Here is a 27,306-nt window from a genome sequence, read left to right as displayed (position 1 = left end):
TTAGCTTTTGCTGAGGTGCGCACCCAGCTTTTCTTTCCTGATCAAGCTTGCTGCATACGGAATCTGCAACGACACGGAGACAAAGCCACCACGTTAAGCCAAGGTTTTGCTAACAAAAGATCCAAGCTGGAATCTCTCCAAACGAAAGGTTTTGTTTGCCTCCCTACATCATTTTAGGAAACAGTGCCTTAAATTAAAGGATTGAACTCTTTACAAAACTGCAAGAATGCTGAAGCAGAAATAAAATAAAAATGGCCCAAATAAAAAAAAAACAAAACAAAAACAACAGATAGATCTTAAAATCCAATGTAAACAAAAAAAACCAAAAAAAACCACAACAGATAGATCTTAAAATCCAATGTAACAGATGTCTTCTGATGTTTTGTTTATATCAGTTGCTGGCAAAAATAAAGCCACCAACTGTCCTGCTACCCGTGAGATGACAAAAATCAGCTATCTGTCACAGAGCAGGCAACAAACACTCATCTCTGCCCAGCCGAAATACAGCAGGTTGGAAGTAGGAGACTTCTATCACCATAATTAGGAAGTTCATAATAGTTGTCTCTGACGTGCACCAATCTGAGGGAAGCCACTGAAGTGGAACAAATAATTAAAGAAAAACAGAGAACACAGGCATATTAGGGAACATGGTTATATTTAGAAACAAAGTGGGATGATGTGCTCACTGGCCACTGGGAATACAGTGCAGGGCTGCTCTTTTTCAATGCGGGGCCTTTAGAACGCGACAAAACTAAATTGCTCTGAGATTTCTCCATAGCTGGGAATCCAAGTGACTAGAAATTCACTATTCTTCAATGCTGCCTTTTGGAAGGACCATTGGAGGAATTCAGGTGGGGATCAGAAAATCTGCGTCCCTTCAGTCCCAGGTGCTGCTGCACACTGAGGTGACCCACTTCTGCTGCCGGGCGTTCCAGAACAGATTCACAAATAACGTCAAACATGTTACTGCAGGTGTTTTGTCTTGTAACCCCTACCCTTCACAGAAGCTGAAAGCAATCAGGAAGCTTGCTGACAGATACCCCCAAAACCCACAGCTCTCCCCTCAACAGAGTCCTCAAACAGAGCTGCCTTCCAGGGCACGGTGTTTGCAAAGGCTGGAAAACTCCTCTCCAAACTGCAGCAGACCGGAGTATGCAAAGAAACTGTTTACCTGGTCACCTGTTGGCACTTTTTTTTTTAAACTTGCATTTTGCTTAGACTCAAAAAGGAGCCACAGACAAACTGCCTGAATAAGTATGTTTCAGCTGAGGCCCGTGATGCTTCACCAGCTGCGTTCTTCCTCTCTCCCACTCACAACAGCCAACAGGCAACACCGTTTTGCATGGCCGCCCATTATGTAGGACATCTCCCAAGCTATACTGACCTAGATAATACAACGGGGTACATTCTGTCAGAAATTAACTGTTCTTAATCCACTTCCCTGCTATATTTGGCACATCAGCGTCTTTCCAACGTGTGTTGGTTTATCCATCCTCCTGGTAATAAATGCAACTGGGAGAGGTGGGTGTCCAACAGGGAAATGACTACTTTCTTCATGAGTTAAATCACCGACAATGTCATTTTCTACTTTTGTCATTGGAAGAGCATTTGGTAACTCCAGTGCTGCGGTGGAATAGTATTTAGGGCTCTTTGTGACAATACAGTCACTTTTTGCACATTCATAGTGACTGCCACCACGCAGGATAGGATCGGCACTCAAATAGGTACGAAGATCTAGTGTGTGGCCCTTAACGAAGGGGGTACGCCCCTGCCAGCAATAACAAAAGTGCAGGCAGTAAAGTTTTAAGCAGCAAGCAATCTGTTTCTTATGACTCAGTCCACATTGACATGAAATATATTGCAACGTGGGCAGATCTGCAGAGTGCAGGAGAAAGACCCCGTGTTCATACTGCATTTCTCTTGGTTTTTGGGGTTTTTTTTGTTCAGGTTAGCTCTAGTCTGGTCCTGGGTACGGATCACCCATTAAGAGATAGAGCACTCTCCTACGTGTATTCCTGGAAAACATCCTCATTGGATTCATCCAGGAGGAATCCAGTTTGCAAGCTCTAAGTCTGCTCCACAACATGAACCAAAGCTCAGATAAGTGGATAGGATTGCGGATTAATTTCTAAAGCTCATGCCTAACCCCTGCAACACTTAGAAGCTTCTGTACACCATCCTCTTTTGGAGACCTCACCTTTGCATCCCATCTGTAGGTGGGGTTACACAATGATACATCACCCTGACTTCTGTTGCTTGGAGAGAGAATGTTCAGTATCCCAAAGCACTGTTATCTGATGTGTACCTACAGGCATTTAGTCAAACAATTCTCATTTCCAGAGAGTGCACTTGAGACCTCAGTCAGAACATTGTCCGGCCAAGACAGCCCTTCCAAACGCAAGGCATATTTACACAGGAAAGGGGACAGATGTGCAGCTGAACTGCCACTCGACAGCGACAGTCTCTGCACACATAGTGCTCCTGGGTAGAATGATGTGTGGCATTAGGCACAAGGAGAGGCATGCACTGAGCCTCTGACAGCTGGAGGAGGAATCTAAGAGCCAAGGGCATGGCCTAGTGCATGAGTCTCCACTGCTGCCCTCTGAAAGTACTTATAGCTGAGTGGGCTGAGTTCAGAGACCCTTCCCACCCAGGTGGGTAGCGGCACGTGCTCAGGGCAGCGGAGCGGTCTGCGCAGGATGCAAGGGCACAGAGAGTTGTGGCTGGAGTATGCAGTCTCTCCCCTACGTATTTTTAAATACTGGTGCACACTAACGCTGTAGAAAAAGGATTTTGCACAGAGGCAACAGCAGAGGCTGGCTCGTGGCTCTCTGGCACATACACATCCATTTTTTATCAGAATTTCTGCAGATTCTAGAGGAAAGGAAGATTTTAGTTCTGTTTTTAATAACCATTAGTTCTACAAGGCATTCCTTTTCTTCAACATTTGAATTTACTGAAGAAAGAGGCACTGCTCCATCCTATTAACCCAAGGCATACCCAGATGCATTGTCAACACGCACGTTTCGCTCACCTGTCTTAAAAAAGCACACAGTGGCGAACAAAACTGCTGAAAATAGTAGTTGCTAGCTCACTTTTCTGTACATGGTCAGGTGTGTGTGTAGGCTACCTTTGGCATGAAAAGGACATATTCCCAATTAGCACTACTAAATCTGTAGAGGAACTCCACCAAAAATCAAATGAATGTAACAGAACATACAGAAACAGACCTGCAGTATTATCCCGACTGCTAAGGCACAGAAGAAGAAATTAATGAGACAAAAAATAAACATCTCTCTGTTTTTTGGGGGGGGCAAGGTAATGAAAGCTGCCTTGGAGTCTGCAAGACACAGCAGAGTTCCAGAAATCATCTTCTACCTGTTATTATCTGGGTGCCGGTGGACAGGCACTTCAGCACAAGATGCAGCTCTAGAAATCCAAGAGCCATTCTGCTGAACCAATGTTTGCCTCTAACATTCTTGTCAAGGTCAATCAATCTAGCTGGACCACTTTAAGCAGAGGACCGAAACAGAAATCCCAATAAAGCACTGCTATGTCCTATTTCCATTTTTTGAATACGGAGTGACAGGCATGCATTGACCAAGGCCTCCGCGCACAAAAATGAGGATGTTCCTTGTTTGTACAATGAATACACTAGTTGTACAAAGCACCTACTTTCTGTGTACAACCTAAAATAGGAATTAAACCTACTGGTGCTTTTCTTAATTCTGGTAGGACCCAGAGGAACACGATCTAACACCTCTGAAGATCTACCAACATTACCACACGGTAAAGTTTTTCTTCTTTTAAACATTCCTTGTGAATGTTTAAAGATCAGGATGGAAGACAATGCAGAGATAGAAATCAATTTTTCAGTTAGATAGCTCCTGATTTATTTTATTGTCTGCCTCCGAAGAACAGAGTTGATTCAAAGCAGCACCAAGAGTAGAAGGCCACTGAACATCAGAGGAGTTCCAGCTGGATCCCGTTCTGTGCTCTGAACATTCTTATCAGCCCAAAATTAGGCTAGCGAGGAGGAATTCAGTTCATGCTAGTATAAATACACTAAAAACACCCAAACGAAACCAAACCAACACTTCCTGCTTGAGCTGGAAAGATATGGAACTGCCTGAGTAATTGACATTTCTAACATGTCTTGAAGACCTGCTGCCTTTTACCCCTACGTAAAATTAGTGGGATTGATCACTATCTGAGCTTAGTTATCTAAAACCACAGTGGCAGGGTGACAAAACACAACCTGTTCTGATGGACAGGTTACAAGGGTGGTCAGCACTTCCTGGGAACCTACAAACTACTTGTTAAGGGTCCCCTGAAAGGGATCCCCAAAAAGAAAAGCTACCCCATTTGCAGGAGCTTAAATTTGCTGCTTGGTGCCCTATTTCTCTGTGCAACGTTTGAGAGGGGTTCACAAAAATGCAAAAGGATAGAAGTCACCACGCTGGGAATGCTGCTTCTGATCTTTTTCTGACACCAAGTAGCTAGCAAGAACAATCATGCTTTTTAAATTTGATCCACTAACACAGTTGCTCAGAAGACAGTATCAGGCAGATACAGAGTCTCAAGCAGGAGCTGGCTCAGTATTCCATGAGGCTGGCTGGGCTGTCCTGACAGATGAATTCTGCTCAAACTGAACAGAAACTGACAACTCTCAAGCCAGATGAGCTTTTCTGAGGCCGTACCGTGTGTGCCACGATAGAATTTACCCCAACCTGCTGGGCAGTGATTTCTTCTCAGTGGCCCTTTCTGTACAGCTTCATAACTAAAGCCGGATGATCTATGCCTGAATCCGTATGTAAAATCCTGGGAACCTACAAACTACTTGTTCAGGGTCTCCTGAAAGGGACCCTGTTTTACATACGACCTCCAAGTACACGCACTGTACTTGGCCGATTTGGGAGACAGCACTTTGAAGGAGGAAGAAGAGAAAAATACACTCAGTGATTTAAGACCCATTTTCTTGTTAAATACGGCAATTGGTTGCTTCCTGGCACTTGGCCAAGAGCTTGGCACAAACAGATCATGATACTTCCCAGCAGTGACTCCGGACACTGACCAACTCCCTTCTCAACAGAAATTCCTGGTGGCCGCACAACATCCCACCGCTCCAGCTACCTACCCAGCCACGTTACATCCAAAGAGGTCAACATGCATTGCGGAGGATGTAGCAGGGCAGGACCCACTCTCCATTTTCCCAACGATCTGCGCCTTGCTCTCGGCTTTCATGAAGCCATAATTTTATTTTTTTTTTTTTTTTTTAAAGTCCGGAGCGGACAGAGCATTAAACCAAAACCCCACGGACACAACGCCGCTTTAACCGGAGCCTTTTGCCGAGGCGGACGGAACCCGCATCCCCCGCCGCCGCTGCGGTGCAGTGACGGCCGGGGAGCGGCAGAGGGCACCGGGGGTCCGCGCCAGCGACCCCCGCCGATGCCCACCCGCCTCCGCCACGCGTGGGGATTGATCATCACCTCCCGCACTACGCTTTGGCACCGTCACCCCAGAACGGCGCGGGAAAAGCGCTGCGTTCGGTGCTCGGCGCCTTCCAGGCACCACCTTCCAGCGGCCGTTGGCACTGGGAAGTTTTCAAACACAACGGCGTTTGGTTAATTATTTCGTGCTGAGCTTCAGCTCGCTGTATCCCGGACATCTCCGACACATCACGCACTCCGGGGCGGTTTGTTTCCAAAGTCTGAGTTGTGCAGCTGGAAGCGTTCCAGTTCAGGGCGAGTGAATCCGTTGGTATGGCAAAACCTGCCTGTTACAAGGGATGCCTTCACGATCACGCACAGGCCTTCGGGAGGGACTAATTTAAGTTCTGGAATCCTTCACAATCCTTTGCCCAGAGAGGTGGTGGATCTCCATCCCTGGAGACATTCAAGGCCAGGTTGGACGAGGCCCTGAGCAACCTGATCTAGTTGGAGATATCCCTGTTCCTTGCAGGGGGGTTGGAGTAGATGACCTTTGAAGGTCCCTTCCAGCCCTAACCATTCTATGATTCTATGATTCAGTGTCGAGAAAAGCCAAAAGAAACTGATGCTGTGCATTTATATTGTTTGCAAAGTGGAAAAAAAAAAACAAACAAACAATTGAGCCAAGTTCTGTGGCTATTACACTAGTAAATATACAAGGAAGAAATTTTTTACATTGAGGGTGGTGAGGCACTGGAACAGGTTGCCCAGAGAAGCTGTGGCTGCTCCATCCCTGGAAGTGTTCAGGGCCAGGTTGGATGGGGCTTTGAGTAATCTGGTGTAGTGGAGGGTGTCCCTGCCCATGGTAGGGGGGTTGGAAGCCCCCATCTTTAAAAAAGGAAAAAAAGAAGACCCAGGGAACTACAGGCCAGTCAGTCTCACTTCTGTGCCCAGCAAGGTCATGGAGCAGATCCTCCTGGTGACTGTGCTAAGACACATAGAAAATAAGGAGGTGATTGGTGACAGCCAACATGGCTTCACTAGGGGCAAATCCTGCCTGACTAATGTGGTGGTCTTCTATGATGAGGTTACAGCACTGATGGATAGGGGAAGAGCAACTGACATCATCTACCTGGACTTGTCCAAAGCATTTGATACTGTCCCACATGACATCCTTGTCTCTAAACTGGAAAGATGTGGTTTTGATGGATGGACCACTCGGTGGATAAGGAATTGGCTGGATGATCGCACTCAAAGAGTTGTGGTCAACGGTTCAATGTTCAAGTGGAGGCCAGTGACAAGTGGTGTTCCTCAGGGCTCAGTACTGGGACCAGTGCTATTTAACATCTTCTGTCCCCAACAAAAGAAGGACATGGAGCTGCTGGAGCAGGTCCACAGGACGCCATGAAGATGATCCGAGGGCTGGAACACCTCTGCTATGGAGACAGGCTGAGAGAGTTGGGGCTGTTCAGCCTGGAGAAGAGAAGGCTCCGGGGTGATCTTCTAGCAGCCTTCCAGTACTTAAAGGGGCCTACAGGAAAGCTGGGGAGGGACTTTTTACGAGGGTGTGTAGTGATAGGACACGGGGCAATGGCTTTAAACTGAAACAGGGGAGATATAGATTAGATCTAAGGAAGAAATTTTTCACTCAGAGGGTGGTGAGGCACTGGCACAGGTTGCCCAGAGAAGCTGTGGCTGCCCCATCCCTGGGAATGTTCAAGGTCAGGTTGGATGAGGCTTTGGGCAACCTGGTGTATTGGAGGGTTTCCCTGCCCATGGCAGGGGGGTTGGAACTGGATGATCTTTGAGATCCCTTCCAACTCAAACCAGTCCATGATTCTACGAAATTTTGAGTTTAATGCTACAAAGGTGTTCACTTATGAAACTGTAAGTAAAATTAAGATGCAAGTATGCATTAAACACTTCTGCTTTTCTCTTCGCACTTCTGTGTTAACAAGAAAATTTAACGAAGACCTTTAACAGCTCTGTTAAAGTAACAGTGTAGCATCCCAGGTACATAAACAAAACAACCTACCCCTGTTAAAAACAAAACTAAAAAAACATAAAAAAAATAATCAAATGTTATCATGCTTTTTGTGTATTCTGCACCAAAAGCTTTAATTCATCCATGCCATAACCCAAGAAGGCCAAAGGAGTTCTATTGTTAGCACATTCAGCTCATTAATCTTAATTCTTGATATAATCATATAAAATATATTCACATGAACGAATTAAAGTAACGGCAGGGATTATGACATCAAAAGTGCTGACTCCGTTCCAGTCATCGACCAAAACATCACTGAAGACTTCTGCACCCAGTTTAAACAAACACATTGGTTATTTGCAGCAGTTTCTCAGTTCTTCCTACGCAAACATCCTTCCACTGGTCTCACTGACATAAAACCTGCCTTGCTGATACCGTGGGGGATACTCAAATATGAGCACAAAGACTTACTGATGATGATTAGACAACATTTCTATTAATGATAATTAAACTCAGGCAGCCACAGTGAGTGAAGAGGTCCTGAACTGTTGCTGCAGTACAACAAATGTTGAAACTATTCTCTGTAAGTACATTCAGGCAGCTCTGTTTAATGATTAAATGACTATCAGTCCTTCTGTAGCGTGCATCAGTAAGTGAAAAGGGTGTGAATTACACGATCATATTTCTTTTCCTGTCTGAGGAAAAGCACTACCCTGAACCTTGTGATTCCTCCACTTCTTGTAAATCAGAAAAACCACCACAGCTGGCTCACTGGAGGCCTGGGATACCCAGTTTCAGAAACAACTTCACAACTGGGCCACAAAGCGAATGGCAGAAATGATCCATTCTCTCCCTGGGAGCCAGAGTTAGTTAGCTCCAAGTTCAGCTGACACAAGAGATAAAGGCTGAAGAGCATCCACAAACTTTGTGCGTAAACGTGCTTCACAGCAGGACTCAGACAGGTCACCTGCCTCAAGTCCAAAGCAGCAAGGGAAGTACTTTTCAGGATGGCATCCTAATTACCGTCTTCTGTGACAAAGCGATTCACAGATGAAGCCAAGCTCCTTGGCCTGGCATGGGGAGGCAAAGGGGAACACAGTAACAACTGGAGGCATTAAAAGGAAAATTGTGGAGACCAGCAGCAAAAAAATCCCCAAAGATGTTCTGGACTTCAATCTCCTCCATAAACAACCACCTTCAAGTACCCTCCATCTCTCATTGAAATCTCTGAAGTCAGCAGGAACAGGGAGCAGGAATGTTCGGCGGCTCTAAAAATAAGGCCACTCCTAAATGCCTCTAAACATAGGTGCACAAGTTTGACAACCCTGGCCTTCAGCTCTATTTTTATGTCCTAACCCATCAATTAGAAAATGACAGTATTAGAAGGCTGGACAACGCCTTCTCTGCACCAGAGTCTGTGACAAGCACAAGGAAAATTTAGATGCCTGAGCACAGGGCTGATTCAGGGAAGTGGGGATATTTGGCAAGCCTGCCTCAAAAAAAACCTGTTGGATAATGCCAGACTGATCACAGAAAAAGCACTCGCAAAACAACCATTAGCTGATAGCCTCCAGTTTGTTACGATGCCCTGCTCTTAAAACCACATCGAGCAGCATCTGAGTAAGAAAGAGCTTCACACAACTCCACCCCTTGCTTATACTGGATTAAGCATGTCAAGTTTTCAAAACAGCACGGTTGTGTGCCATGATCTAGAGTTGCACTAACACACGCTCACACAAAATCCCTCTTGATTTTAAAAGAAGAAGCAAGAGACCAAACAGCAACATGTGCCTGCACTGAACTGCGTTTTGGCAAGTCGATCCTTTACTGCTGAGTTAAGCACTTCTTCTAGTGGCTGAAATTTCAAAAAAGACACATCCTAGGGTTTATTTGCCAGTGAGACGCTGGCCTCGCACACGATTCCCTGCTGAGGGCTGAAATGCACCCCTTGGCAATTCGTACAAGCTAGAAATATTAACTGTTTAAGGTTTACTGATTCAGCCTTCCCGTTCCTCTCCGAAGAAGCACTTCTCGGTGCTGAGTCAGCACATTTCGTTCAGTTGAAACACGAAGACCCATCTGGTTACTGCATGTAAGTAAATCTCCAGGTAATTAGACTTTAAACCACCTGAGAATTGCACGCTTACGTCTTGCTTAAGAGTAAGATAATACGAGCTCGGTAATAGTACATCTGCATGGCTCACACAGGAAAAGTTTGAGGAGTGTGTTTAAGAAACACAAAGTGACAGTTCGTGACATTTTTAGCGGAGAAGGCAAACTTACAATTTGTAGCTGCTGTACCATTTCTTCTCTGTATGCAAGTTCCCGCTTCATTTGATCTTGAAAATTATCTATAAGAGGGGAAAAAAAAAAAGTATATGCAGTAATTAAAACAAAGACCACGCAGCAGAATTCATATAAATCAAACAAAATCAAACCCAATCACTACTGAGGAATTGTGAAGCACTACAAAGCCCTTTACCCATTAAAACCCAAAAACTTCTTCCCTAGTAGGAGACACTGTAGACAACAGAAAAACTGTGGAAGACTCAGATTCAGTTACTTCCTCAATTAGCAATCGCAGGCTGCTAAGTTTCTGTTGCTAGCATTCGTTCTCAGAGTGATTTTCTCAATGGGCCAGACTCTGCAATCATTAGTCAAACTTCTACCAACACAGAAGAGAAAAGCAAAAACTGCTCTTCTTTCCTTTGGCATAAATCTGTTGACATCAGTAGGGATGTCCAATATGTGAGAACAGAAAGTGTTCAAGGATGCAGGGTTTGATTTGTAGTTTGTAACACAGTGCTGACAGCTTTGAACAAAACTCAGACTAAAGCTCCACAAACAGTGACATGGAACTCAGAAGGGGAAAAGTCTTTGAAAGAGAGAATCTAGACAGCCAGGTTACAGCACTGGCCAGCCTTCCTGCTCCAGTAGCTCCTCCTTCCCTTATTTCCTCCTCAGTAACCATTTAAGACAAAGCTTCATTTAGTGGAAGATTAACTGCTGGTCCATGTCCCATAACATTGCAGGTGGGGGTTGGGAAAAAGACAGAAGAAATACAAAAAATATTGACAAGAAGCAAGTTAATTTGGAAAGTTGCATGACGGAGGCTTGGGTGCAATGATGGGCTATTAAATGGAAGCAGAAAGAAAAGCCATTCCAACCCACACCATTTTGATTCGGGAGACTGAAGCCTCTCCTGGACCACAGGAGCAGCAAAGCGAATGCTAACAGAAGACAGCACGGAGCACCTTACTCATGAGCAAGTAGTCATTTAAAAGGCAAGGAGGCACTTTAGGACAACAAGAAAATAGCATTGTATTGTAGAATCGTAGAATCATAGAATGGTTTGGGTTGGAAGGGACCTCAAAGATCATCTAGTTCCAACCCACCCGCCATGCAGCAAAAAAAGAGTAAGAAAATTTGTCAGGCTGAAACTATCAGGATCCGGCACGGCCACAAAGAAAAAGACATGATGACATATCTTAATAAATTTCTCCACATTTCAAGTAAATGCCCACAGAATTTTTCAGCCTATTCCCTCTACTCCAAGTGACCAGAAAAAGAGGCAGATAGAAATAAAGCAAGTTTGCAATTCCTCTTTTCCAAAAAAGCCGTGCAACACAAAAACATGACCACTCCTGCCCTGGTCACTAAAGGCTGACAGATCTGCACGACCTACTGCTGAAGCCCTTCGGTTTCACTCTGCATAGGCTACATGGAGAAATCTTCCTTCCTTCCTCAACACTTTCCTCTCGACTGCCTCTTCACAGGCTCATCACCTCTCAGAACAAACAGCTCAGAAATCTTGCTCAGTCCTGCACTGCAAATGTCCAAGCTCACAGTGGAAATGGAGTTTTAATGGCAAGGATAGTGTTTTTTTCCAGCAGAATTTATCTGAGCCTGAACGCTTACAGACAAAGCCGTGAGCAATACCCAAGAGAAAAGATATGAATATTTAAATAGTTTTCTTAACACAAAATTAAATACTTTAACTATCCAGACTACATCTCTGCCACTTTATTACCACGTTGTTAAATCCAGCCAGATAAAACGTGTGCCGGCCGACACCAAAGGTATAAGCTAGTGGAGGGTTCTGGGAGAACATGCTGTCAGCTGTGCAGAGGTGCTCGTATTTCTGTGAGGACAGCAAATTCTTTTATTTTCTTCAAGTGATCTGATGTGGGTTTTTTTAATTTTCTTCAGGTGATCTCTATGTTGGGAGATCTTACAGGCAAAGGAAAACCTCACCTGCAGCTTTCAAGTACAGTAGCAATACAAAAGATAAAGGTGCAAACAGCAGCAGACAAGGTCTTCTGTTTTATAAATCATCACAGGCCACACTTCAAGAAGGTACAAGAAGCCACAGAGAAGCATGCGATGTAGTACTGTTAAATAGGCTTGCAAATAAGATCAGTTGTCATTTCATGCTGATGTCCATGAGAAGAACATGGAAACTAAACACCATTATGACACTGCACAGTACTGCTGAGAGTGGTGGTTTGATGCTATTCATGTGTAACGCCCCAAATGTGCTCAGTTCCAAACACAAGACACAAAAAAAGGTGACTTTCAAATTAACTTCAGGTATCCTGACAGGAGCATCTTCTAGAGAGATACAGCATTACCTTCCACATCTCACACACTGGCTCCCTGCTGACACAGGACAACTTTTCTCCTTTCTGAAAAAGGCTGAGAATACCTAAAAGCCAAAGGCTCCTCACTTACCCACAGACAGTGCAAAGCACAGGGAGAACCACCCCCACCCATGGGAGTGAGAATTACCCTGGCAGCAGCTTTAAGGATGGGACAGAGATTCAGTCCCCACGGCCACTCAGCTCAGCACTGCTGTGGACCAGACTGGGATATAAAGTCTGTTCTCTGTTCCCTGCCCGCTCTTCGCTCCCTCCTGCAGCCTCAGGTGTCTCCAAGCCATGATATATCCATCAACACAATTTTCATTTTACCTCCACTTACCCTTAGTTGGATCTCTCCCTAGCTCCTCCCTATCTAATACCACCACAGGCAGGCAGTAACTTGGGAAACCTGGCAAAACAAATAGTTTCTAATACCTGACCTAAAGCAGCAGAGTCCCTGTCCGGCAGCAAGAGCCTGGAACAGATCTCATCTCCTTTGCTGGAACATATACTGCTCTAGAGGACAAACTGCACTTATCTCGGATTTTACACTTCTTTACACTATAAAAAGACCCTTTTTCTTGTTTTATTATACGCGGAGGAGGTTTGGTTTTTATTTTTTTGGTAAATCTAAATCTGTAAATAGGTTTTACGGTCACTTGTTTATATTGTTTATAGCACATTATCTGTTTTCTATTTTAATCCTGAAGAAAATTGACCACTACTTTGCGGTACACTGAAACCACGTATTTTTCAAGCCGGCGTACACAGTCGCCACTTCCTTGGTTGGCCGTACTTGTTCTTTTCTTTTATTTGAATTGTATTTCATGTGGTTTAATTGCAGTGTTTATTTACATGGCAATGACAGAGCATTAATTTTACTGTAGAAGAACAAAAGGATAAATGAGTGACCTGAATGGCAAAACTCCAAGATGCCATTTCACCAATACCACACATCAGTGTTTTGATCTACACAAATTATTTGAAAATTACCTCACTCTCAAACCCAAGTAATGACTGAATTTATACTGAAGGATGAGGTTATCCTCCCTTCATTAATATCTGTATCACCTCAGGCGGCTCTTCTCCTTTATTTATGAAGCTGTCTAGATCTTTCAATATTTGGGCTAAAGATGGAGCCATTCCCAGAGTCCTCACACTTCCTGGCTTCCCTGAAGTTACCCTATCTGATGGTACAGAAAGGGGAAAAAAAATATTTTCTTCAAATAATAAGGAAATGCTGTCTGTGTTCCCACCTTGTCCCACAGTCCAGGGAGGTGCAACATTCCTCAGCCTGCAGCAGTGGGTTCTGGTTGCCTGACTTACTCACAGGCACTGGCAATACTGGGTTTTGTCCCTGGGGTTTTTATGAAGGAACTCGGAGGACTAACAAAACAGAGAGCTTCTGAACTCTTCAAGAAAGTACCATTGTCCTGGTTTCAGCTGGGACAGTGACAGTTTTTCTCTTTAATTGACAGAATAGCTCTGCGTTTCGGATTTAGTTATGAGATTTGTTATGAGAAGAACATTGGTAATACACTGATGTTTAGAGTTGGTGCTGCCACTGTGCAGCTTCCCGTTTTTTGTCAGCGTGCCATCACCAGCACAAGAGCGTTTTGCATTGAGTGCTGGTCAAACGTTTCAGTCACACAGGGGTTAAGAGAAGTTAGCAAATGGCAGAAGAGCCTGACAATTAGTCTGGGAAGGTTTTTATGTATCTATCTTGGCTTACTGTGAGTCAAGTAACTGCTGTGCTCCATCCACATCCACATCCACAGGAAAACAAGGACAAAAATTAAGAGTTTTAAAATGCAGAGTTTAAAAGAAACCTTCACATCACCAACATTAGGAAAATATTCAGTGGAGATGCTGTCAGACCTCCTTTGGACTTCACGAAGAAGAAAAAGGTGGGTGCAAACATGCTTTTTCCTTTAGGTTGCATTTAATACTGAACTGGGGCGACTGCCTGGGCAGGCAGCTGCAGAACTGTGACAGCCAGGCACGGGGAAGGCGGCACGACGGTACGGGTCTCTGTGTGGTGCTGTGTTATGGGCAGGCAGAGAGCAATGGAGGTGCCCTGACCACTGCAACACTATTTTCATTGCATGTTAGAGAGCCCTTATCGTGTCTTCTACCTTGTTCTGGTCTACGTGGGACTTCTCCTGGAAGCATGCTTTCCCCTGTTGCTGCCAGTGTAATTCAAAAGGCCCCAATCAATACGTCTTTTTCCCTATCCTTGTGCATCCAGTTCAACTTTCCAGCAGCTTCAGGAAAACCCTACTAAATGTCCATTTTGCTTGCTTGTCATTAACACACACCCAAGCACATTCCCTCATCCCTGGGTAGCATCCTGCTCATCAGCCATGGCAAAAGTGTCATATCAAATAGCCCATCTCAAGAGGAAAAATCCAAACAGGTCTTTCTGCTCCTTGAACACAGGCCAAACCAATTCTCCAGCATCAGCAAGAACCATCTAAAGATCACTACGATGTACCCTGTCTTCAAAAGCCTCCAAGAAGATGGTCAAGACCACCAATATCGCTGTACCCCAAGAGGACCCAGACACGTTTCTGACTACTTGCTGTATTCAATGTTATCAAAACCAGTAGAACATATACCAAAACAGACGTCCAGCTTCATATTTTCGCTACAAAAGACCTGCTTGGGCAGCCTGAAAAGCCACAGCAGAAGTGCCATCAACCTCAGCAGAACTAAGCCAAAGATCCTGGCAATACAGCTGAGAACACACCTCTCCCATTTTAACAATCTGACAACAACCCCCCACCCACAAATAACACAAAACCACAGAAATGTGTCTTACTGAAGACTGGGAAAGACGCATTTCCTTTCAACACCTGGAATTCCTGTTCCAGCCTCCTCCGTAAGTCGATCTGTTCAAACAAAACCTTCTGAAGTTCCTCTAACAAAGAGAAAAGTGGTTTTGCTAATCTGTATAAATAATTCTTGAAAGAACAGTTGCAAAGCAATTCATTACTATAAGACAAAATATTTTACCAGTTATAAAAAAAAAAGTGTTGCATAGACCTACAATAGATTTTGTGCAGAAAGCCATGAATATAAATCAATGTAATATATTATTTTAAAGTATTATATTACAGTGTCATGTATTGATTGATATATATGCATTAATCTCAATTATATCCACCCAAAGGTCCATATATTATTCATATGTTACTTGACAAGCTTAAAATATGGTGCAGAACAAAAGTGCCCCCTATTATCCTCATATTCTATTAAAACAAAGAGCAGTTTTATAATGTAAGAGGCCCTTATTTATTTTACCTTTCCCCATGTTTTCCACATCCTTCTTCAGCGAATGAGGTGAATTGGTTTCTTGTGTGTGTTCACCTTAAAAAAAGAAAAAAGAAAAAGAAAAAAGTAATTGATTTACCAATATTGTATTTCATCATTATTGTCCTTACCGTGCAACTGCTTCAGAGAATCTGGAGTAAAAAGGAAAAAAAAAAAAAAACACAGAAAGAGTAAGATTGAGGTTTATCTATACACCTCTGCATGTGTAGCACAAATGTTTGCCAGGCTTGTGTTTGCTTCTAGTTTAGTGAAGTACCTATCTCCACCACAGCCTCCTGCAGACAAGACCTGATGTCTCCTCGACACCTAGGAGAGCTCGTTACGTGTCATCTGCAGAACGGATCCCTGCTTTCCCTCTGACTCCTCTTGACGATGCTCTTATCGGAGAACGACTAGGAACAAGCTGAGGAAGGGGCAGAGCTTTCCCTACAGTCTCATCTCCTCTCTTCACAATGAGAAGTCCATGCTATCTGCTAGAGTAGGACCCTGTTTCCAAATCCACAGGCAAAATCCTTTTTGCACCAGCCTCTTCGCTTTCATCAGCTCTTTATCATCTTCTAGAGCTTTAAGGCACAGGCTTGTTATAACTGGATATAATTTATATTCAGATGAGATAAAATTGACATTAGTGGTATTCACATCTAAACGATACACCTCTGACGTCAACCAATGGTTGCTCACGTAACCTTTAATCATATAGTAATTGTCCTTGTTTTTACTGGGACAGAGTCAGGTCTTTAGCAGCTGGAAGAGCTCTCTGTTTTGGATTTAGTATCGGATTCGTTATGAGAAGAATGTTGGTAACACACTGATGTTTAGAGTTGGTGCTGAGACATCGAGGACGTTCCAGCTTCCCGTGGTTTATCCAGTCTGCAGGAGCACAACAGGCTTGGGGGGAGGGAGGCTGGGACAAAGGGTCCACAACTCCCCTTATGATTTGAACTTAGATTTAGGATTGAGGGCCAAACTGGCCAATGGAAAATTCCACATCATGCCACATCATGCCCAGTATATAAATGAAGGTGGACCTGAAAGTTTGGAAGGCTCTTCCGAGGGCTTTCTCGGACTCTCTCAGTTCTCTCACTCTCCCACGCTCTTTTCAGTCCAGGATTGCAGACTCAGGACCTACCTGTTTTGGGATCACTTGTTGGGACAGGACAGGTGTTGGTCACCAGGTGGTGAGCAATTACACTGCGTATCACTTGTTTGTATGTATTAATATAATTTTGTATTTTTCATATATTATTATTTTTTTCACCATTATTAATAATAATTCATTATTACTATTTTTATTGTTATTATAATTATTGTTATTATTAAATTGTTCTTATCTCAACCCACGAGCCTTCTTCCCTTTTCCTCTTTAACTCTCTTCCTCATTCCCCAGGGGTGCAAGAGGGTGAGCGAGTGGCTGTGTGGCATTTAAGTTGCTGACCAGGTTAAACCACAACAACCTTTTTTGGCACCCAACGTGGGGCTCGAAGGGTTGAGATAATGACAGATTTGACTGGAGTGTGTTAAAACAAATTTGCTATAAGCATTTATTATGTTTCCTTGGATGCCACTGGCCAGAATGCTGCTTTTTGTGCTCTTGAGTTGGTTTTGGAGTTGTATTATTTACATGGAGCTCTTCTAGCTGCTAAAAAGGAAAACTAATTCTGTCCTGATCAAAACCAGGACAGTAGTAAAGAATTTTCTAGATAAAGAATTTGACTATTTCCAGATATATGCATGCTACTTATTTCAGCCTTTTTCCTTTACAAATAAATCTTCACAAGGCATTAAGTTTATCTGGACGATAGTTTGACTTAAATATGAACCTCCTGATGGAAGGTGTTATTTTCATTATCCTCTGGAAGTGTGAAATTTTTGTCTAATCTCTATGAACAGGTTTTTGAAACAAACAGCCACGAAAAAAATGTTTTTAAAAGAAAAAAAATATCTCACTTTAGTTGAAATTAATGGGAGGTTTTCTGTTACTTACAGCTGCAGCAGAAATGGACTCTCAATAATTAAGAAAAGACTTGGTAAAAAAAAATTATTGAACTAATCGGACTGATTTTTTTGTTTAGTCCAGCCAGTAAACACACATCATTAACTCTACTGATGAGTAATCACAAGAAAGACATACATATAAAGCTACTCATGTATTTGTGTATTTGGAAGAAAGAGTCATGAAGGAAATACCTTGGGTTTTTTTTTTTTTAAATAAGAAGCCATAGAACTGAATAGGTCACCACACAACAGATAAGAGAGCAGCTACTTAAAAAACTCATACTGTCACCATGCATTTGATGGTAGGTCATCACAATAAGCTAATTTTGAATTAATTCACAAAGTTGAATTGGAAAGTCTTGTTTTATATGCAGTCAGAAATCTTCCTGCAAAATATTTACTTGTTTTTAAAAATCAATGCATTCTTATATCCAGTAAACCTTGAAGTCATAATACATGAAACATATCCAATAGCTATGCATTTTAGCAGCTGCTATCTCTTTGTTCCTTAAAAAAAAAAAAACAACAACCGCTCATTCAGGCATATACATTTACACAACTGATATCTGGTGCCAGCAATTCCATTTAAAAAAATCTGTTTACGTAACACAATGATTAAAAAAATCATTTTTTGTAGGATATTTGGTATAAACAAAGTATTTTCCACAGGTAAGTTGTCTCACTACACTAAAAGAAATAGCTAGCTTAAAAATACATCACCTTTTGGGCAGTAGTTCAAGATGTTTCCATAATGTAAAATGGTCTTTTTTTTTTAGTTAACATAATTCTGTTTTAAACAGGATTGCTAACAAAATAAGTGCTTTGATAGATAAATCAGGGTACAAAAAAACCCTAAAAAATAAGATGCTTAAGTTCAGGAAGGGTATTTCCTGAATTACAAATACTAGTGTATTTTTCCAGTCAAAATTCTTTCATTGAGGTATTATTTTCTGAATGTCTTATGTGCAATTTTGAGGGATAACAGACGGACAGACAGAAGGCAATTAGATTTTTCGAAGAGGAGGAAGAAAAAGGGGAAGAGACTAGATCCAAGCACAGGGTATGGCAATAATGCTCCATCCATTGAGCTTTCAGGGCTGTATGGTTTGAGGCTGCCGACTCGCTGGGACTAAAAGGGCTGCATCGAAATGAAAATAAGGGCATGTAGCATGAAGAGTAACTCCTCCAGCATCTGCAGTCTCTCTGCTAAGCTACTGAAAAGGCTTATTAGAAAATCCCCCATCCTTGCCCCAAAATAAGTAAAGAACAGGGTGGGAAAAGTGAACGTATTTAAAGGCAAACCCCAGCACATACAGTTTTAAAGAACAACTGCATTTTTTAACTGCTTTCTCATGTTCAAAAAAAAGCCTCAGCATTATTGTTGTTAACGGTAATAATGATCAGATGGGTTTCACCTTTCCAGTCCCCCTGAAAATGATAATCAGAAGCCTGCTCTTCTCCGTTTTTCCATACTTCCCAGAGGCCTCATCATGTGTTGTGTACTGTTCTACCTTAATTGAAAGGGAGGAGGTATTGAATATTTAACCAGCTTCCTTTCTCTTAAACGTTAATTAAAAGCTAAATAGGTGTTTAAAAACAAACAAACAGAAAGCCCAAAGAATTTTAATCAGTCTAAGAAAAAATCACTTCCCCTTCTAATAACTCCACCATAACTCTCTTGGGCCTTGTCTACACACAAACTTGTAGCAGCATTTACAACAGCAGCACTGAAAGCTGTGCAGCATCCCGGCACGGACACCTGGGTTTTGTTTAAGACAGGCCTGTCTCAGTTTTTTCAGGAAAATAAAACTATGCCTCAGCTGCCTATTGGCCAGGGGGAAAAGGGGATGAAATATTCATAGCTGGCTTGCACTGCCTCAGCTAAAGCTTTTGGTACCTCTGTTCTTCCCCATCAGCTCAGGTGCACAGGCGTTGTTATTCTGGAATAAAGGTGCACGGGTTGTATTTTTGGATGACACAAACAGCCTTCTTAGCTGGAACGTGAACATCCACCCATGGAGGAAAGCAGAAATGGTGTCTGTCAGTAGACACACCTCAAATAACTTTATCCATACTCTGGAAACCTGAGGTTCTGATTTGAACGTTGACACGACCTCGGCTCTTGTGATGCCACCATTTTAGTAGCTCTGCGCCGACTGGAGTAGTTAAGAATTGGATTTTTAATAAAAGAAACAAACATAAACATTTTTAAATCCATTCTCCTCAAAATAAACGCACATTGCTTTTGTTGTACAAAACCCAACCAGGCATAGCCAGGTTACCCCTTCATGCTGTGCCACCTAAAGCAATCTCCTGCAATCCTTCCTTTGGAAGCCTTCAAAGTGCTCTTCAAACAGCAGCTAAAAATTGCCATGCTGGCCCAGACAACTCAGCTACATCAAGGGGCAACTGATTTGACCAGAGCAGAGCTCCAATGGACAAGGAACACAACTCAGCTCTCCTGACTCTCAGCCCTGTGCCTTGTCCTCAACTCGTGTTCTCCACAATTCTCATGACATCTGCAGTGCTGGACCCCACAAACCAAAGTCGTCCACCCACCTGTGTCCCAGCATCAGCCCTATTATTCCGAGATGGTACTTAAGTATCACCACGCAAAGTATCTCTGCAGCTCACTCCTACCAGGTGGGCTTTACCGTTGTGAAGCCCGCCGCATCGATGGTCTACCATAACTTAAACATCCACCAGTAATTTTAGCTGGAGAGAGCGCTGTCTGCAGACACAAAGACTGCACCTGTGAGGATGTGGGCACTTTCTGAGTATAAATATATATATATTTGAAAAATATAGGCAGATGTGAAACAGCAAACTTTCAGAGCTCCAAAGGCTCCATCTGTATTCGCAATTAATTACTCGCTGTAAGACACACACAGTTCTTGTGTATGTCCTGAAGAAACCCAACCCTTACAGAAAATATTAATGCATCGTGCATATTCATGCCACTTTTTTGAGGGGAATAATCAATAGGATAATCATGGCTTGGGAAAGTATGTGTATTTTAGGAAACTCAACAAGCATCTTTTAAGTGCTTTTCTGCACTGGCGCTGATATACATGTTTTAAAAAATCTGGAGTTTCAAATGTTAATTTGCCCTGAAAGCAGTTTATCTCTAAAACAAACTATTTCTAATTTTTGCCCAGGTAAAGTCTGATTTATAACCTCCGTTTAAAGTTTAAAACACGGACATCCAATTAAAAAAAAAAAAATCCATGCTGAAGCAGTAACAGATAGAGGAGAAAACCGTTTCAGGATTTCTAACCGAACGTTCAAAAACTGCGACCAACTTCAAAATACGAAATTTAGAGACACAACAAACCAGTTGGCTTTTGGTCTGAACCTTATGCATACACCTGGGAAGTATTTCATAACTTTATTCTAGAAGCACGAGGGCTGGAAAATTTCTTGATTTGTTTTAAATGGAAGGTGAGATTCTCACCAGATTCCAGAAGACAGGGCTTTAAAGAAAAACAACATGCCTAATAATACGAGACTTAAAAAAAAAAAAGAAATTCGACAATGTTTCTCCTTGTTTTAATAATTCAAAGAGAGCACCTGAGCTCCTTAGGAATAACAGAAATGATGAGGCGAGAACAGTAAATAAGGACCCAGTCCTGCAGTTCATTTGCAGTTTTTGTTTGTCGCGCAGATTCACGTATTTATACACAATTTCATCGACTAATATGCAGTGCTGGGTCTCACATCTGAAATTTCGCCTTGCCTTCCCCCATTTCAACTTTTAACTTCTTTGCTTTTTTGCAAACACCTCCCATAATAAAATTTTATGTCTTTTAACTTGTGGCTCCAACGCTTTATCACTTCTCCCAGTAAACACTACACAACCGTCCAGTCCGCTACATGTAATAAACGCCGGGCTGTTCTCAACCCTCTACGAGCGACTGTAAATCTACAGCAATTGCACCAATATTTGCAGAGTTATTCTGGATATATATTTAAGAGTAAATGAAAGAAGAATCTGGCTCACCATTTCTAGCGTGAATTTTCCTGAAATGCCTGCCAAGCTGTCTTTTACAAATCAAAACAAAACAAAAATAGGGAAATCGTAACAAGATTTGAGAAGCTGACTTCTAGCTGCTGTTAACACCTGATTTCAGAGCTCTTCTTTCATCATCAAAAACAGATGAAAAAATAGATTGTTTGGGTAACAGACTACAGAACTTAACTTCTCTTCTTTAAGAGATAGATATGCAGCATTTGCAAGGCAGCCAGACACAAACAGCTCTTCTACCCTTCAACTCCAGCTGCGGAAGGACGGTCGGGATGGCAAACAGCAGCTTTCCCAAAAAAACGGACCAGCTACGTGAGTCTTTCAAAACTGCTGTGGAAATTTGAATAATTTTGAGCCTTTTCCGAGCACAGCCTGACAGAAAAGGAAGGGAGATTTTAATCGACAGTTTACTGGCTGTGCAGGACGAACGGCTACGGGATCTTCACACCCTTCTCTAATGCAGCCTTGGAAAGAGCTCTGTTGATTATGAATTTTTAAGTTCATTGACACATCGAGAGTAAGAAGTAAACATACACACTTAAAAACAATCGTCTCTGGCACAGAAAATACCGCTTTTGTTTTAAGACTGCCTTTACTAGGTTTAGTTAATAAATACAAGTCCGTCTCACGTGGAGAGGAATTTCCAGGATCATTTAATCTTTCTTAATCTTATTAGGAAGGCATAAGTTTAAGTAACTCACAAAGGCATTAAGTACATTAAAGAAATTAGAGAGCCAGAATATTCTGCAAAACGGTTTGACAAGCAAGCAGAGAAGCACTGCGAACGTCACCCACTAATTCTGGCCAAGATTAAGGAGGCCCAATCCTACACAGACATACTGATACGAGTCCCACTGAAGGCAACGGGACTGCTCTTGCTTGAAAAGAAATGAAGATGAAGATGAAGAAATCATCTTCGGGAAAGAGCCTTTTTGCATTTTTTTACAGTCAGTTCACCTCAGATCCAGTCCTCAGACCTTCAAACACCCAGGCGCTCCTCTCGGTTTACTGAGTCTATTTAAGACTCTGCACAGAGCCCAAACATCCAGGGTAGTACACATCTCTGAGAACTAAAATTTACATTTAAATTTACCATGAAGATAAACATATAGCTACAGTAGACTCACAGTGCAAAGCGATACAAAACATTTGGAGTTTTAGAGAGTGAGGGGAGCTACAACACGTGAGTGAAAAACAAAGTATCGCCATAATTTAGTGTTTAAAATGAGCACGGATAGAATAATTTTCTAAGAGACAAAAATTTATGTATTTATTCCAAAATAGACTGGCCACAGTGCAGGATGCTGACTATGCACGGTATACTGTATTCCTAAAAATTCTTAGGTTCTTAAGGTTTCCTTCTGTTAGTATCACTGCTGTGCTCTCGGTGGAAATTATTTGAAAGTATGTAAGATAATTAGGTGCTAGCCATTGGCCCACAACCTTGATCCCTCAGCCACAAAATTGACAAAAATCTGAAACACCGGTACGTTTCTTCCTCATATACCATTGCTAAAGCAGGTCTTATTATTAAGTATTTCTAAAAAATACCTTTCGAAAATGGGATACATTTGCAAATGTTTGCCATATTTCAATTGTTCTCTGCTATTATATAAGATTTCTGTAAGATCCCATTTCTTCATTTCCACTCCTTGTACAACTCTCTCTCTCCCCGCTTGCTCTCTCTGTCTCATTTGACAGGCAAATTTGCAGACATTGCCTGAGGATAACAACCTCGTTTGACAGTCAATTAACCGTGAATAGTCAAAGCCAAGGCAGTTTGCATTACATAAATGGAAAATTAGATTCCTTTTTCCCAAGAAACAAAACCCTCTCCTTAAGACACTGCAATAGACAACTTAGTATCAAAACTTCTAATCACGTCTTTCCCAAACCCCTTGGAGACATTTAGCAATCAGTAAAAGGTGGTTTCATTTAATTTGTATAATGTAATTTTTGTAAATGTATTATACATTTTGTGTAGAGATCATTATCATGGAGATAATATAAATGTTGGCATAGATGTCATAAAACACCTTTAATGTCTTTCTGACAGATATTAAAAGCAATAAGCTGTGATCCTTTTTAATGGAAGGTTTCAAAGAGAACATTTCAATTATTGTCATTTTATGCTTTTCCAGCCTGTTTCATTGTGTAACCTGATACATTTCTGAAATTTCTGCTGAAATATGCCCAGCAATTAATAATCTTATTCCTATTAATGTCACTGTTTTCCACCTATTTGCATTTTTCTCAGTTATATTTGCTTGGAATTGTTTTTATCTTTACCCTTGTACTAACTATTCAGACATTTGATTATGAATTTAAGTCTCTGGCTCTTTATCCTCTACCTTCTTCTGAGCGTACCTGCTATATCTCTCCAGAAGTCTCCTCCCGAAGGCTCTGAATCTGCGATGAAAAAATTATGCTCCTTGTTCTTATCTGAAATCCAAACAAAAATGCTGTGCTTAAAACACTTTTACCAGCAAGAAACCACAGACTAAAACGAATATGAGAATCCAGGAAAAAAAAAAAAAGTAGATATATATTTATATATTCAGCATGCACAGAGACGCATTTCGGATGCGAATGAATATAATGCTAAATTACCACCATGGAGAGACTATTAGAATGTTTAATGGATTTTTTTAATTGAAATCACGGAAGTGATTTATTTTTGTTTAAACCAAGCGGTAAGAGAACAAACCCACACGGCTGGCAGAACTGTGAACTTCCACACCTCGCGGTGAGCGGGAACATCCGCGTCGGTACTCACCTGAGAAGGTGTCCTCCTTCGCGGGCAAGATGACTTGAGTGCTCTCCTTGCTCTTCTGATTCTGGAAAAACAGAAGAGAGCGAAACGCACGGGATCAGCACGGAACACGACCAGGAGCGGGCAGGCGGTCTCGGGCGCACGAGGAGCGCGCCCACACGGACAACACGGTGGGGAATCCCACCGTGGTGGCACCTTCCTTTATGAAGGCGCACAGGTCCTGTTGGGAACTCGCCGGCAACGCGTGGGGCGAAGGCTCCTGGCCCGAGATGTGGCCTGGATTATTCTCTCCCACGTGCCAATCTGGGATGAGGAGACCAGGCCATCGAGGAATACCCATCGACACTGCCCGCAGCCCCGCACCTCCGCCCGGCTGGGCAAGGCACCCTCGGAATAAATCTGTATTTTCTTTCCGTTAGCCTCCGGGGCTGGTGCACTGTAAAGTGGCGCAACCCTGGAAGTGGCCCACGGCAGGGACAGGTGTGCCCAGGGAGCAGCCCCTCGCCCCTTGGGCAGTGGGGTTTGGTCCAGCCTGATTTGGGAGGTGGGAATGTGGGGTGGAACGTGTCTGACCGTGGCCCAGCCACGGTCTTGGCCAGCCAGGCTGGATGGGAGCACAGTGCCTGGCGTGGCAGCAAGGGGTACCCGGTGGTCCATCTCCCCCCGCCCTGGGGTGGCCGTCGGCGGCCGCGGTCAGCGGGAAGGGGCCTAACGGGGACATTTACATCTTTGTAGGAGGGCTGGTCCTCCAGGGACGGGTGGTGCGCCGGGCTGCTGCCGCCGCTGCCCGCCCGGGGGGGCCCGGCAAGCGGCTGCGGCGGGGCCTGGCCCTCCCCCGGTTTCTCCTCAGCCGACGGCCGCGGGAAGGCGCCGGACGCGGGGCGCTCCCGGCCGCCCTTCTCCGCGAGGCCCCGGGCGGTCTGGAAGCGGCCACCGGCCGCCAAAGGATCTCCGCCGCGGGACTCTTCCTCGCCATCATCCTCCTCCTCGTCCTCCTCCTCTTCCTCGAGGGGCTTGTGCCCCTCGACGTCCACCTCGGGCTCGTCTTCCTCCTCCTCCTCGTCCTCCTCCTCGCTGCTGTCCTCCTCGCTGGCGAAGCTGCAGCTGGTGCCGCCGGGCGAGAGCAGGCGGTGGGGGCCGTGCGGCGGCGGGGGGAGCGGGTGCCGCTCGCAGCCCGCCTCCTCGGGCGGCGGCGGCGGCGGCGGCGGCAGCAGCAGCTGCAGCGGCGGCGGCGGCGAGGCGGAGCGGGGCGGGCCGCCGCCGTGCAGCTTGGCCAGGCTCTCCGAGTCCTCCTTGCCGCCCACCGGCCGGAAGGCGCTGGAGTGGTGGTACCCGCCGCCCGCCTTGCGCCCGGCCGCCGCCTCCAGCAGGTGCGGGTGGTGCGCGGGGACGCGCCCGCCGCCGCCGCCGCCCTCCGAAGCGGCGGGCGAGGTGGGCTCCGCACCACCGCCGCCGCCGCCAGGGGGCGACTCGAAGAGCGGGTCCCTTGCGGCGGCGGCGGCGGCGGCGGCGGCGGGAGCGGGCGGGGGGGCGGCGGCGGCGGCGGGCGGCGTGCCCAGCCCCGCAGCCCCCGCCTCGCCGCCGGGCTCCGAGAGGTCCAGGAAGGCCTGGCGGAGCAGGCCCGCTCCGTCACCCAGCGAGCAGCCCAGGGCCCCGGGGGGCTGCGGCGGCGGCTGCAGGTAGGTGGGCACCGGCAGCCCGCCCGGTGTGCGGGGCGGCCAGAACATGCAGAAGGGCGGGTAAAAGGTGGCATCCTTCCTGCCCGGCCAGAAGAGCCCCGAGAGGCCGCCGCCAGCCGCCCCCCCGCCGGCCTTGTGTGCAGCCGCCCCGCCGAGGGCATCGGCCGCGCTGCCGCCTCCCTCCTCCTTCTTGTGGCAGAGGCCGAAGGCGGCGGCGGGGAAGCCGTAGGGGTGCGGGAAGAGCCCCCCGCAGCCAGGGAACTTCTGGAGCATGCCGCCGAAGGAGCCCTTGCTGGGCACCGGGATGACCGGGTAGCTCCGCGGGCTCTTGCCGCCGTGCACCGCCGCCGCCGCGACGGCCTCTTGCAGCTCCTCGTCCTCCTCGAAGCGCGGGCGCTTCTGGTGCAGCTCGGGCGGGGCGGCCAGGAGGTGCGGGCTCAGCAACCCGCCGCCCACCACGGCGGCCGCCGCCTTCACCGAGCCCAGCGGGTGGCAGGCGGCGGGGGCGGCGGCGGCGGGGGCGGGAGGGGCGGGCGGCAGGGCCCGCTTGCGGCTGCCTCCGTTGAACATGGCCTTGACGTCCTCCCAGGCGAAGACCAGCTCGTCCTGGGGGCTTTTGTCGGTCAGCTTCAGGTGACGGCGCCAGGAGTTGAAGTTGGCGGCGTCGGGCTGGGTGTACTTGGCGTCGGGGGTGCGGTGGGAGTGGAAGATGAACTTGTTGGGGGAGAAATACATGCTGCAGTAGCTGCACTTGATGCACTTGGCCCGGGAGCTGTTGTAGCGGGCAGGGATGAAGCTACCGCGGCAGCCCCAGGCGCACTCGTGGGACACGTCGAAGGCGAAGTTATCCGGCAGTTTCGGGGGACGGTTCTCCCCCAAGAAGGACTTGCAGAGCCGCTCCGCTTCGCGCTTGGTGATCATACCGCAGCGGCGGGACGAGATGGGCATGGCCCCGGCCCGCCGGAGGATCTCCAGCTGCACCGGCGTGCACTGCACGCAGGTGATGCCCAGGGCCACCCGCCGGTTGTGGATCTCGTTGTAGCTGAAGTTTTTAAGGAGGGTGTTGGAGATCTGCGCCAGGCACAGCCGCTCCTGCCCGTCGATGACCAGGGAGACGATGGGGATGCCGTAGAGGATCACCTGCCCCACCTGGTTGGGCTTCATGGCGGCGTGGCCGGCCCTCGGCTGGTTCATGGGGTCCGGCGGGTACGCGCTGGACGGCGAGGGCAGCAAAATGTCGGTGGGGCCGGGCAGCGGGCTGGTCGCCATCGCCTTAGCTCCGGTGGGGCTGCTCTGCTGCACCTGCGGGCGGGGAAGGGGGAGAGAGAGACAGCGCCGTCAGACGGGGACCCACCGGGGGTGGGGGGGTCCCCTCCGCAAACACACACACACGGCCCTCCCCGAGTGCCCCGGCGTGGGGACGCGCTACCCGAGGAGCCGTTTGCTCAG

The 27,306-nt window shown here is 45.5% G+C and overlaps 1 protein-coding gene across 1 annotated transcript; it reads right to left on the bottom strand.

Annotated features, from left to right (window-relative positions):
• Nucleotides 1–27,126, bottom strand: SKOR2 (SKI family transcriptional corepressor 2). Its single transcript, XM_086629686.1, has 7 exons — nucleotides 24,904–27,126; nucleotides 24,182–24,242; nucleotides 23,773–23,847; nucleotides 15,357–15,422; nucleotides 14,875–14,973; nucleotides 9,697–9,764; nucleotides 1–63 (listed from the first exon to the last, which is right to left on the bottom strand). Exons 1-7 carry the CDS (start codon nucleotides 27,124–27,126, stop codon nucleotides 1–3), a joined length of 2,655 nt encoding a protein of 884 aa, XP_086485812.1.
• Between the last annotated feature and the right edge of the window lie 180 nt (nucleotides 27,127–27,306).

This window comes from Tauraco erythrolophus, chromosome Z, assembly GCF_009769465.1.
Source record: "Tauraco erythrolophus isolate bTauEry1 chromosome Z, bTauEry1.pri, whole genome shotgun sequence".
NCBI classification, from domain to species: Eukaryota; Metazoa; Chordata; class Aves; order Musophagiformes; family Musophagidae; genus Tauraco; species Tauraco erythrolophus.
The sequence above is the reverse complement of the archived record's forward strand: the minus strand, read 5'-3'. Positions and strand labels throughout refer to the sequence as shown.